The sequence below is a fragment of the Gobius niger genome, assembly GCF_951799975.1.
Source record: "Gobius niger genome assembly, chromosome: 2".
NCBI classification, from domain to species: domain Eukaryota; kingdom Metazoa; phylum Chordata; class Actinopteri; order Gobiiformes; family Gobiidae; genus Gobius; species Gobius niger.
Window position 1 is genome coordinate 18,556,445 of NC_136853.1, and position 13,303 is coordinate 18,569,747.

Sequence of the window (13,303 nt, forward strand, 5' to 3'; positions counted from 1 at the left end):
TGTGTCCCTAACTCAGCCTGGGAGAGAAACCAGAGGAGGACTGGACCATCTGTATAACTTACTACACCTAACATTAGCTATAAACACAGTAACGCTCCACCTTTCTTGTATTAGCAGAACTGCCAAGACGCACTTGTATCACACAGCACTTGGTGAGACCACAATGATCCCCCTCTGTATCTTTATATACAGAGGGGGATCAGTCTGGAACCCACACACTTGTTGGCGGCATCAGGAAAATCAAAACAAGCCTGTGCAATCAGATTTGTTTATTTGCAACACGTGCTGTTCACGAGCCTCAATACCAATCTACGAACGGCGAGGGAGAAAGAAAGAGCACGTCTCGGCGGTAAATGACCAAAAACACATCGACAGTCGGTGAGTTCCGTGATTCATAATCCTGCGCGATTATTAACACAGAACCGCTAATAACACCGCATCAACAGCAGACGCCCACCCTTCGCTGATTGGTTGACTCCGCTTCCTGTTTGCTTGCGTATGTACCGCTGTGGGACATGTAGTGGACGCCGCGGTGACCAGATTCACTCGCTGCTACAGTGGTGAGTCTGGTTCCCAGGCTACAGCACTTTGGCTTTAAAAAGATGTTTCTCATACCTGTGTTTCTTTGCCAATTCAAACGTTCAAATTAAAACAAAACATTTGGGGAGAGTAATGGTGTCCAGGGCGCACCAATTTCTCCCAGAGTGACTCATATCTTCCTCCAGCTGTTGATTTGAAGTCTTGGACTACAAAGAATGTTAGTGCGCTTGGGGGATAGTGCAGTGTAAAGGCCCATACTAACGCAACTTGCTAAGATGGGAATTGCTGTGTTGCAGTCCTCCTCAGTTCAGATCAACCCTACGGTGGAGTGCTCATTTTAAGAAGAGATTTTTGTCCATAATTGCTTTATGTTGAGTATGTACAGATTACAGTGTCCTCAGCTTAGTCGAGAGGCTGGGGGTCGGCTATGGGCATGGTGTGCAGAACCTCGTCCAGTAGCTGCAGAGCTCGATGTAGATGGATCTCTATCCAGCAGGGTGTCTCTTTAATGCTCTGGCGAGGATAGTCGGGGCCCCAGCCCTTCACAAAACTCATTCGCAAAATGCACAGGCGCCGTAAGTCATCCACACCAATGCCTGCAGCAGCTGACAAGCCTGGAGCAGACATACACAATGATTGATTTAATACTGTGTACAGCACATGTCCTATTCAAGTCTACATTTGAAAATGCAACATTTTGAAATAAAGATTTTTCTTTGCATTTTTTCTGAGCTTGCTTTTTTAATGTTGAAATTTATGTTGTTTTTTAATCATTATTTGCCTGAAATGAATTAATTCATTAAAAAAATCACAATCTAGAATTTGTGATGAAGACTTCTTTGGGTCAATGTATTCAGTTTAATGTGATGAAAGTATATGTTCTCCTAACACTAAAGCCTGGAGGCAGTCAGAATACAGTGCTGGGAGAAGCTAAATGATGGTGACACTCACTGATGGCTGGAGCGATGCCTCCCACAGAGCCTGGACCAGGAATGTTCCCGGCCACGGCTGCTGCTTGCGCTGCTGCAGCCGCCTGCGCTGTGGCTGCCTGCTGCTGCATCTGCCTGTGGCACTGACGCAGGTCAAACACCTGGCACGACAAGAAAACTCACCTCAATGGCTTTGTGGATGGTGACAACAGAAAGCTATTCAGATATTTTCTTTAAGCTACTATATATGTATGTTTGTTTAGAGAATAGTTTGTTGCATATTCTTGGTCAAATGAAGATACTGCAGCTTTACCTTGATGTAAGCACTTGGGTAGATCTTGTGAACAGCATCTCCTGGGGCTCGTCCGGCCTCACGGTCCAAGTAATAGCTCTGCACAAACACTGCATGATCACTCAGACAGCGCACCCACACATCTCCTTCACCCTTGCACTCCAGCTGCACGCCCTTGCCGATGTGGAGCCTGGCCACAAGGAAGGAAGAGAGAGACATTGACAAAAGGTGCTTCGCTGTTAATATGCCATGATGATAGATTAGACCGAGTACCTGGCTCGCTCTATGTTCTCAGTCCTGTGAACATTGCTCAGCTGACCCAAGCAGAAACGATCACCTCCAGAAGGATCAACGTAACCGTCCACAGTCACGATGGGGCAAGTGGAGGGAACCTTAAAAGTCTCACCAACCTGGACATCCATCTCAAAGTAGGCAATTGAGCACCAGTATTCTGGAGCTGCAATAAACAACATTTTTACAACAAATATTTAGTCACTAGATTAAAAGAAAGAAGATGCCCTCTTACTGGTTTAAAAAGGCACTACAATCACAACCTCGGCTGCCTTAACCTCGTTTCATACACACACAAAAAGACACCCTCACATGTGAAATTTTTGTTAGTCATAGTAGAAAACAAAACCGTACAACTCATTTCTTATACATACCAGGATGGTTGGAAATGGGAGGCTGAAATGCGATTTCATTTGTAACAGACCCTGTAATACATAGTTGTATCTTTTACTGACCATTTCAAGTAATAACTTTACAAAGACCAGGTCAAATGAGCTCTTACAATAATGGCCTGTGTGAGGCATAGGCGGATGATGCTGGAGATGACCATTTTGATGCTGTGGAACCGCTGGTGTGAAACTGCTGCTTCTGCTCCAGTTGGTAGGAGGATCTGTGTTGGCAAAATGGTATATTGTCCAATTATTACCCACACGGTGGCTGTAATACTGTAATACACTGCTAGTGCATCTCACTTGAGGGTCCAGCGGTGATGGTAGAGAAAGCAGAGGTTGAGGCTGAGCTGCTACCCTCTGAAGGGGGCAGAAGGGCAGTGGTGCTGAAGGTCTCCTGAGGTCCAGGTCTCGAAGGGGGATGCTGGATTGTTTGCAGATGGCTTTCGGAGCTTGAGTGGGATTGCTGGTTATCATAGTCATATTCATCTTTTACCAGAAGGGGTCCTTAGAAAAATATGTTCACAACAAGCACTTAGTAACACAGTCTACAGGAAACTGGGGTGGAATTCAAGTGTCTTTTTTTTTTTTACCTGAACTGGACAAAGTCAGTCCCGACAAATCTACAGATACACAACATAATCAAGTTAGTACAATGGCTTTTAATCACTGTCACCATTTCAAATAGTTTCACATACCAATGCCAGGGGAGACCACTCTCTCGTAATGGTATGGGTTGACACACACATTGTCACATTTTAGATCAAACGCATACTGGCAATACTTGACATGTTTTAATTCATTTTTGTGAAGATCAGGCCAACGCCACAGCCGGGCATAAACAACATGTGGAAAGCCTTTACGCCCGGCAACCTAGAACATCAGCAAAACAAAAAATGTAACATACTGTTTTGCAAAACACGACTTCACAGCACACACCTGTAAACGTCCGTCCAAGGTCCGCTGTATTGTAACACATTTGCTTGGATGAGCTCCATTTGTAGTGATGGCCGTTATTAGAGAATCCAGCTCATCTTTCTTTTCCTTCAGCTTCTTGACAAGACTTTCAATAGCTCTTTTAGCAAAGCTCTCACTTTCTCCTCCTTGGCGATGGCACATCAAGCTGTGCACAATGCTCAGGCAAGCATCATTGCTTGTTGGAGTGTTTGTGATTGACATCTTGCTCCTTAGGTTTCACCCTGAAGGCAAATTCTTTGATGGTGTCCCTGATGACAAATAATTACATTACTAACATGTATGCTAATAACGACAACAACAAAGATAATAATAAAAATGAGCAATAATATTTTGTATAATAACAATTTTAATAATAATAATAACGAACGATACATATTTAAATAATAATAATAATTTTATTAATATTAATAATATTAATAATAATAATAATAATAATAATAATAATAATAATAATAATAATAATAATAATAATAAGCCGCATTAACGGTGTGATCCTAAAACATATCCTTGTGATTCGTACAGTCGAATAATGTGCACAATCCTGAACAATGTGGCTCGTGTCAAATTGTGGATGATAAATCCAGTGCACCAGTGTACACAAAGCTCATCATTAGTGTGTTTATCTATTCTCGCGCTGCTGTGATATTTATGTGCACAAATCGAATCGTTTATATATTAGACAGTACACGCAAATGCATTTACAATTAAATACACTTACATTGGGCGTCAAGACATGCTTTGCCATGTTACCGTAAATAAGCTAGCATGTGTGGCTAACGCTAGGGAGGCTTTGATCATCGCATACATACCGAAACAGATTCGCGAAGATTCAATTTCCAGATAGGTGTTTTCTAGTGCAAGCATTTACAAATACAAAATAAATGTAATTTAAAAAAAATTACAATCGGCCTGCAGCATAGCGCATTATACGGCTGTGATGTGATTTTCGGCTAACCATCTAGTGCTCAGGCTAAAATGCTAATGCTACAAGACGCTCATCAAAGTTGGCATCAGCTTCTTGCTCTAATCAATGAAACAAAACTAGAAGCAAGTTGATGAGTTATAAATTTGACAGAGGCATACCAGACAATGCGCACTCCGTTATCTTGTCTGATTAATGCAAACGAATAATGGTAAGATGGCTTTACTCAGAAAGCAATCTGGTGCTATTGGTTAGCTGGTCACGAAAATAAACAACAAAAAAATCTGTCTCCACCCACTGGGCGACGAGTGCGCATGCGCAGATGTCTGACGGTCCTTCTCATATTGGATGCATTTTATTTTAGAAGTCACGAGGAAATATTAGAAAAGTCATCTATCTTACTTATAGTATATTTATATAAAAGTATGCCTAGTTTGTGTTTATGTTGTTTATAGTTTCTCACGCATATTATTTAGTCCCATGAAAGATCATCTTGGTCTATTCAGAAGATTTTTTTGCAGGTGGGCAGAGTTGCCAAGATATTTACTCACGTATGGTATGAGTAACACTACTGTGATTACTATGTAGGCTAACTGTTGTCTGAAGTCTGATTTATGTTTCAGTTGTGACATAAATTGTGAGAAATTGAGGATTAGGATTAGGAGTACTACCATAGACTGTATATATAGTATAGAATATAGTACTACCCACTTCTGGTCCACATAAGCAGGTGGAGGTTTTTCCACTCTGAATAAGGCTGTTTGAATATGCAGATTTTTCAAACATGCCGTGACAAAAGTAAGTCAGGAAGTACTTTATTTGTCATTGTACAAGCGTACAATAAAATTGTGTTCATGTGTGAGTCCTGAGCCGCATGTGTTAGTCCTGAGCCGCTGCGACTAAGCCGCGCCACCATTGGGGGTCAACCTGACCAGCATGTTTTGGAGGTAGAGGAAACCGTAGCACCTGGAGGAGACCTGGCTGGCTGCCTGCAGTGCTCCTCTAATCCTCTGAAACAGTGCTGGCCCTCCTGGGTTTGTCCCTGTTTCAGAGCGTGGTGTCCTGCACTGGTCAGCTCCTCCTTCCTCTTCTTCCTGTGCAGCTCCCTCTGCTCCACAACAACCTTTTACCTTCTTCTGGGAAGTGCTTAATCTGTTTTATCTCCATTGAACGTCCATTAGGGAGGTTGCTGCTGTTTACACTAGTCTAGAAATGTTTATTCATGAGAAAATAATAAGTTTGTCAAATTCACGTAATATGGAACCTAGGATAAGAGATTACAGAGACAGTACCCTCAAAATATTGTCACCCCTCGTAAAGCCATACTGCTTTAAAATATTTCAATTGGTAATTGGTAATTATTTCAAAGACATTTTCAAAAAAATAAACTGCCAAGAAAAAATAGGATTAATTGTATATGTATTGAGTGTGACAGTTATTGACACCCTCATTTATTTGCACAAAAAGATTGATAAATAAATAACGTGACTTACTTGCTTATCTCAGCTCACTGCCAGGAGGATTGTTGTGGTTCTGAACTCATGGATCACATGACCATGACAGTTGGGTTATGGAGTCAGACAGTCTCAAGTACAATCGAACGTCACTTTGATCACCTTCATTTATTTGGACTGGTTCAAAAAAACTGGTTGGACGGGACAAAAGCACCCAAAGACAAAGCCCTGATCTGAATACATAACTCATCTCACTCAACTCAGTCATTGTCCTTGAGAGAAATGTGTTTTATGTATTGGTACAAGCAATGGCAATGCAATACAATACAATAAAGGCTGCAGTGGAAGTCAGCATGGATAGAATTGTTTAACTGCCGTCATGAACTTGTGGGGGCGGGTAGCTAAGTGATGAGTTCATCTTGTGAACCTACAGTTTTCTCCAGATTCCTCAGCAGTCACTGGAGAAGACTCAGGGCAATCTTAGCCACAGAAGCCACACAATGACAGAAAAGGTCCCCCAAAAAATCAAATATTTGATCTTTATGTATTTCTTTATTATTGTAGCGAGCAGAGTGTGTGATGTTGATATTATGAAGGTTGAAAAGGCTCAATAGAGATAGATATAAGCCAATAGCTCCATCACAAAACCTTTATAAGTGATTCTGTGCGGTATACAGCCATAATCCAATAGTGTAAGAAGAGTAGAGCACATTAGGGTGACCCTAAGCCTCTACCTGTTCACAGCTCACACTGATATCGGTAACACCCTGCCTTCCATTTCCTGCATCTTGGACTGTTAACAGCCAGTGCTATGTGTTGATAGGACATGTGTTTTTTCCATTTGTACTGTTGTGGAGTCTTGATAGGAGAGTCATGCAGTGTCAGAAAAAGGAAGTGGGAGTTTCGAAAGGCATGAGGCAACATGATGGTAGGCTAGTCAGACTCAGGTAGTGTTAGAGAGAGTGGAATCTGACACCACTTTTTCACAAATGCTGCCACTTGGAGTGGCGTCTCTGAGTGACAGTTTACAAGATTCCAGGCTGTGACACCTTCTTATCAGTATGGCACTGAGCGGCCGCGAGTGGCCTGCACGGCATGTGGCAGGACAGAAATGGGACCCACAGGGTGCTGGGATACCTGGCATTCAAACAACAATACAATGAGACGATGAAAGCTTCCCAATGAAAAACTCGGGATTTTATATTTCACTTGGCAGTTACAAACCTCCAAAAAGTCAAAGATGAACCATGTTGGCAAAGTAAAAATAATGGGGCTAAAGGAAGATACTCCAAACTCAGACATTTTTGACTAATCTTAAAAGTTAAGTACAAACACATGGAAACATCACTGTATTAAATGACAGTGTCTGAATCAGCCCCACAATAATCACTGGTGTTACCATTTACATTTACCTTTTAAACTAGACATGTGTTTATTTTTGCCAATTATCATCTGCACAAGGCACCACCGGTCCAGTCTCAATTGTTTGAAGCAGATGCCAAGTCTCAGATGAATCATGTTGATCTCCCAAATGATCTGAAATTAAACCAATCCACAGAACATCTGGTTTATTCTACCACATGGGCAGGATATTGTTTTTCTAGTGTATTGAGTAGAAGGTGAATAAGTAAAAGCAGGCTCTCCACAGACAGAACTACATTCACATACAAATACCATGCACTCATTGTAGTGCAAATAAATTAACACATCCATTTATCAGCAGGTAAGTGTGCATTGCCTGAAAATATATTAAATAATAACCAACATAAAACAAAAGATATATATTATTACCCAGAGCACAATGTGTTTGCTGCTATTTCACTATTTTCTCTTGTTGTATATTTGAATTTATACAGTACATCAAGCAGTAGATTCCACAATGAAACCCTTCATTTAGAGTCTTAATGTCACTCAGGACTATCTGCAGCCACATTCTGCCACCACCATGCCCTCATATTTGTGATTAAAAGTGATCACTCCATTTTCATGGTAAAGAAGTGAGATGGGCTCCAGCTTAGTGGGTACACAGCATGCACGGGACACTCTGTTAGGACTCTTGACACTCAGCAGAGTCTGCACCATGGCGTGTCTGGTGGGTGTGACCTCAGCGGTCAGGGGTGGGTAGCACTCCCCCTTGCACTCATAGGCTTCGTAGCCCAGTGGTTGGATGATCCAATTGTCCCAGTTAATATCTTTGAAATCCACAAACAGGGGGGTCCTCTTACATGCTTCACTCTTTATGTTGCGGCGGATTCTGGAGGGCGTGTCATAGATAAAGTTGGCGTTCAGCTCCACCAGAGGCAGTTGCTCACCCTGGTTTTCATGATCAGGATTGTGATTCAGTTGCCTCAACAAAGATCCTCTCTGGTTTTTCAGAAAATCTTGCTGTTCACTCAAGTTCAGTTTGTGTGTGTCCTTGTAGTGATCTTTGCCCTGATTTTTCGAAAAAACAATCATGGCAGCGTTATGTTTCTCAGCTGAACTTTGGTCAAGATCAATGCTCATTCCTGATGTGTCTTTTCTTTTCCACCCCAAGTTTGTGACATGAACTTCCAGTCTGTGGTTTGCACGGCCGCTCTTGTGCCAGCGGGTTACTGCTTGAGTCAAGTCAAATGACACCCAGCCGCTATCTCTGGTATTGATATGCTTTGTCACCAGTTCCTCTAAATCTTTTATCTCCAGCACCTCTTCTTTAGCGCTACTTCTCACATCCCTCTGCACCTCTCTTGACCATCCGACACCCTCTTGTTCATGGTAAACGGTCGCTATGCAGTCTGGGCTCTGTTGTGCTCCTTGAGACTGCTGGATCTGGATGAAGAAACGCAGCTCTGCTAATGTTACGTGCTCATGGAGTGATATAGAGATGTTAAACAACAGGGGATATATCCGCACACCCTCAGTGGTCTTTCTGTATGGAGAAGAATCTGAAATCACAAAGAGACTTTCATTTCTCCACTGATTTTTGAAAAGAAAAAGAAATAGAAAATAAAAGCCTACAACACAACTTAACACCCATTTCCTTTTTTCTTCTTTTTATTTAATTTTACAAAACCCAAACATTTATGTTATCTCCTACACATTGTACTTTCTTTCTTGTTTGCCAAACAACAATAAAACAAGATTTGTTTGCATTCAAGCACATACCTTCATTCTTGAAACTGCGCACTATGTTGGCTGAGGGGACTGCAGTACGGTTCTTGGTAAATCGCTCATACAGCTCCAGCATGTATTCTGGTGGCTCGTTGGAGCCAGGAACCTGTGCTCTTCTTTGCCCCCCCTGCTCCGTGAGGTTCAGAGGAGATAGAAACTGGCTCAGTAGGTCCTGGGGGAGTAACTTTGGGCTTCTGTCATAATCTTTCCGGAGGGAGACTCTGTGGAGGTTCTCTGGAGGCCGAAGGGAGCTGCTCCAACTCAAATGTTTCAATAATAAGAAGATGATACAATTAACAAAACAAAAAGTGAAGAAAACCCAAGAGGCCATCAGTAGTGGAAGCGTTAGATCCAAAATGTGTTAAATGAGATGAAGACGCCTGTTCGTAGCTGAACCTCGAGATGACGAGTAACAGGTTGGAGCAAAGACAGCTTTGCCCTTGGTCATTTTGTGGTTTGGTTCTGAGGGCAGGGCTGTTGTCCAACGTGCTGACATGTTTGGAGATGTCACTAAGGCCATGCTCAGCCCTCCTCCCTCCCTTTCCACACGAGGTGCATTGAACCAGCTATGGCATTGTACATTAGATTAAAAAGGACAATTTTTTCCAGAATGGTTTCATTTGTATATTTAAGAAACTTTTAAATAAAGGATTACCTAATATCTTCAAAGCCAAACCCGTGGCATTCAAAAAATAATTATTAATGAATCAATTACAAAACAGATTGTTACATTTATGAAAGGCTTTGTTAAATGTTTCTCCACATGCCACACCAGATCAGTCCTCTTTTAAATACCTTGCTGCTCCACAAGAGGCCACCCTGGAGCAATACCTGCCCTATGAATTATAATTAGTACAGTGGAGTTTCCAGGTTAGAGTTAACACTGGGTAAGTTCTGATCTCTATTACAAAGGGTGTTTTGGTGTCGATTCGAGTCCAACAGTTTTAATCTCTCGAAGAAGAAACTACAATGTAAAAAGTATTTCTTCTCAAAAATAAACCAACAAAATTACAGTAATAATTTATTTATTTTCATTCAACATAGCAATGCAAAAAGGGACCACTGCAAAGCAGAGTTTTCTTGAATGTAGTCTTACTTAACTGTTTTAGCTATGACACATGTATGGCCTTTGGCCTCTGATTAATAACATGGGTATTACAATAAATATTACAATATAAATGCCTTCATTTAAATTATTAACAGTCCTTTAATACACATTTACATTCACTTTGCCTTTGAGAAATCTTTAAAGACCTTTCCTAGTCTCGTCTGATGGCAGCAGAAGGAAAGTAAATATCTAGTCCTCCATATCTGATTTCTGGGAATGCTAATGCTACTCTCAATAACACAGCAGATTGTTTGTTTATATTTTATACTGGCTCATCCTCAACCTCATGGAAAAGGCTGACAAATTGGTATAATTTAAGATGTGAAATTGGTTTTGTCCAGTATATTCTTTGGAGTCATGATTCACAACACTTTGCATAATATGTTTAAGTATGTCTTCCTAAATGACAAAATTCCTCAAGTCTATTCTCAGATGATCTCCTTAATAAATTAAGGTTTGGCACATACTTTCATGTAAACAAAGAAATACTTTTGTCTATCATCAAATGGCACAGGTTTGTATCTCACAGATGAAGTTCCTCTACAGGGGCTGGTGCTGTCTCTGGTCTAGACCCACGAGTCTAACGGAGGGGGCTTGTTGTCCATTAGACCCACTGCAGGACGTCCGGCTCGGATGAAGTGCTTCCTCTCATTAATTGTCTAAAGATCAAGCAGGCACAATTAGTGAGAACACAGAAATACACCCTCAAGTGTTGACTATGTTTACCAAATGAAAACACAAGATATGAACATGTTAATCCTGACAATGTCTTACTATGTAACGACCTCGCTGTGCTTTAGTCGAAAAAAGTACGTTTCCTTAGATACCAACAAGCTTTGATGCCGGGTGAGTCCTGACACAGCATTAAAGAAAGTTACTTTGTTTTCCCCGTTCAAATAAATGATACATGATTTCTGGTTTTGCTAAAATAAATAGTCTTTTACAGATTAATGAGCTTTATCTTTTGAAAAATGAAAAATGTAGTATTGGTATAGAAATATTGCATTACTTAAATATACCTTTAGAAAAATCTAAATGAGATAAGATAATTCTACACAATGTTAGTGATTTAAGACACTTTTATACGACTTCATTGGTACCAAAGATCATATTTCAACAATCTAAGAAAAATCACCTTTTGTACTTCAATATATTTACTTACATATAACCTAAATGTGACTCGTCAAGTGTCTGATAATCGGACTGGTGACTCCCAAGCAACTAGAGGTGGCTGCTTTAAGAGTTTTTCTACCAGAGAGTGGATACATTAAACTTAACGTACAGCTCAGAGCGTAAAGTCTCCCGCCTCATGGCTGCGTGTGAGAGATTGTCATTCCGGTGTGTTGTCATCTGTGAAAGTGATTTTACCTGAAGAGCCTCTCTCTCTACCACTGACCCCTTCCCATCTCCAACTCTGTCATTTGGCTCCAAGGTAGAATACACATCTGTGAGAGGAAGAGAGATAGAGCAGAAATGTAGCTCCGGGTGTTCAGAATACATAAGCCGTGAAATGACAAACATGGTGCCTTTTAGGGAGAAATCCCACCACTTACAAGAACTCACACAAAACTGATGCTATCACAACTCTACCCATATGTGGGTAGAGTTGTCTCTCAATGTTACCTTATAATAACATTATTTAACCAGACGGAATGATTAGTGATGCAAATACACTCAATAGAAATGTATGCACAATGCTTTTAATTTAGCTCTAACTTTTCGTGGGGTGAACTCAAAGACATAAAATATCCACAATCGACCCATTCCTCTCAAATATTGTTCTCAAAAGAATCCGACACATACAGTTGATCAGGTTGTTGATTGTGGCCTGTGGAAAAAGCTGGGCCACTCCCCTTCAATGGCTGTGCCAAGTTGATAGACATTGACAGGAACTGGAGCACGCTGTTGTATACACTGATCCAGAGCATCCCAAACATGCTCGATGGGTGACATGTCCAGTGAGTCTGCTGGCCAGGCAGCGAAAAAAAATGTTTTCCGAGGATGGGAAAGGCCACATTTGCATATCGACTCCCTGATTGGTCAGATTCGAGCTCACGAATCTTTTGTAAACTCCATTATCTTTAGGATTAGGGCCATGGCAAGGTTAGGGTTAATTTTTAAACTTCTTCAGGTTAGGATTATAGGGTCAGGTATACAGTTAGTTTAGATTTCAGGGAAGAACTGCAGCATCTTGATTTGTCACACCTGAGATGGGAGGTTCTTTTGACAGAGGAGAAGCGCTCACTAACACAGATTTGTGAACAATACAAATGGGTCTATTGTGTATTTAGAAAGTGTTATGTCTTTGAGTTCAGCGTATGAAAAATTAGACAAAAAACAAAGTGTTTTGGTTGAGTGTAAGAAAAAAAAACTCAAGTAAATGAAGAAAAAGTATTTTGAGAACAGAGCAACTGCTAGAGTGTACAAATCTGAATGTTTAATTGTTGTATTAATAATGTAATAGAAATAGTATGAACATTCTGATAGCCTACTTATAAAGAAAATACCATAATGTCAAGGACATAATTCTTAAAATAAGGCTCAAAAATGTATTGATTTCATTGCTTTGATTGATTGATGAATTTGATTTCAATTCATTTTCATTTGTCAACATGAAATTTGTACAGTTAATTTCTGTAAAAAAATATATATATATATATTTGTCCTTTATTTATCCAGGATAAAACTCATTGAGATTAAAAATCTCTTTTTCAAGAGTGTCCTGGCCAAAATACTTTATATTGGGATCAAATCCAATACCAGAATGGGAACAACCCTGCAGTTTGAGAGCAGAGCATGTCCGGTGAGCCAGAAGACTGTTTTGTGACGTGACACAACAAAATCCAGGAAATAGACATCGGTATAATATAGTATTATATTCTTCTTTGTTTATAACATGGTATCCCTGTTTATGCAGTCCACTTATTATGTGTATTATTTATGAAGTGTTATGTATTATGTTGAGGGAAGCTTGATGTGGTAGTGGGGGAAAGTGGCTGCCCTTTCAAAATAACATCCAAACGAGATGTGACTGGTGATGCATGAGCCTCCTGTGCCTCCGGGAGAGAGCGCTCTGCCTAATAAGTCTGCAGCGTTGATAACCTTGGCGGCACATCGCAGCTTCAGTGCTATGTACACAAAAGGGTAAATGGAAACCGCTAATGTCTTCTTTGCCCCATGTTAAAAATGTGCTTTAAGTTGGCAGAGCTGCAGGACATGTCTTTAATTATTTGGATTATGCTTTGTTGCA

General features: G+C 40.6%; 3 protein-coding genes across 6 annotated transcripts in view; all 3 read right to left on the minus strand.

Moving 5' to 3' along the window:
* Positions 1-681: 681 nt before the first annotated feature.
* smad4a (SMAD family member 4a) lies at positions 682-4,626 on the minus strand. Its single transcript, XM_079551563.1, has 11 exons — positions 4,503-4,626; positions 3,381-3,667; positions 3,140-3,314; positions 3,035-3,064; positions 2,745-2,948; positions 2,555-2,662; positions 2,427-2,477; positions 2,035-2,218; positions 1,783-1,951; positions 1,492-1,630; positions 682-1,154 (listed from the first exon to the last, which is right to left on the minus strand). Exons 2-11 carry the CDS (start codon positions 3,618-3,620, stop codon positions 943-945), a joined length of 1,512 nt encoding a protein of 503 aa, XP_079407689.1. The 5' UTR covers positions 3,621-3,667; positions 4,503-4,626; the 3' UTR covers positions 682-942.
* A 3,081-nt stretch (positions 4,627-7,707) lies between these two features.
* Positions 7,708-9,441, minus strand: LOC306960004 (bone morphogenetic protein 10-like; the record flags this gene model as incomplete). The annotated part of the gene is made up of 3 exons (XM_079552262.1): positions 7,708-8,719; positions 8,940-9,179; positions 9,342-9,441. The coding sequence occupies 3 exons, from the start codon at positions 9,439-9,441 to the stop codon at positions 7,713-7,715; spliced, it is 1,347 nt and encodes a 448-aa protein (XP_079408388.1). The 3' UTR covers positions 7,708-7,712.
* A 569-nt stretch (positions 9,442-10,010) lies between these two features.
* Positions 10,011-13,303, minus strand: part of LOC306981363 (splicing regulator ARVCF-like) — a 30,858-nt gene continuing 27,565 nt past the window's right edge. For 2 of the 4 annotated variants that reach the window (XM_079580964.1, XM_079580962.1), the window contains 2 exons: positions 11,422-11,498; positions 10,011-10,712 (listed from right to left, as the gene is read on the minus strand). In XM_079580964.1, the coding sequence (XP_079437090.1) occupies positions 10,620-10,712; positions 11,422-11,498 (170 nt within the window). In that variant the 3' untranslated portion in view covers positions 10,011-10,619. The remainder of the gene's footprint in view (positions 10,713-11,421; positions 11,499-13,303) is intronic. The other 2 variants (XM_079580963.1, XM_079580961.1) reach the window with 1 other exon arrangement.

Coding starts and splice junctions, on each gene's coding strand:
- smad4a (XM_079551563.1), bottom strand. CDS start 3,620: ATGTCAATCACAAACACTCCAACAAGCAATGATGCTTGCCTGAGCATT. Junction 2,478..2,554: donor GCCTCACACAGGCCATTATT/GTAAGAGCTCAT, acceptor TATGTATTACAG/GGTCTGTTACAAATGAAATC. Junction 2,219..2,426: donor TCCCATTTCCAACCATCCTG/GTATGTATAAGA, acceptor TGTTTATTGCAG/CTCCAGAATACTGGTGCTCA.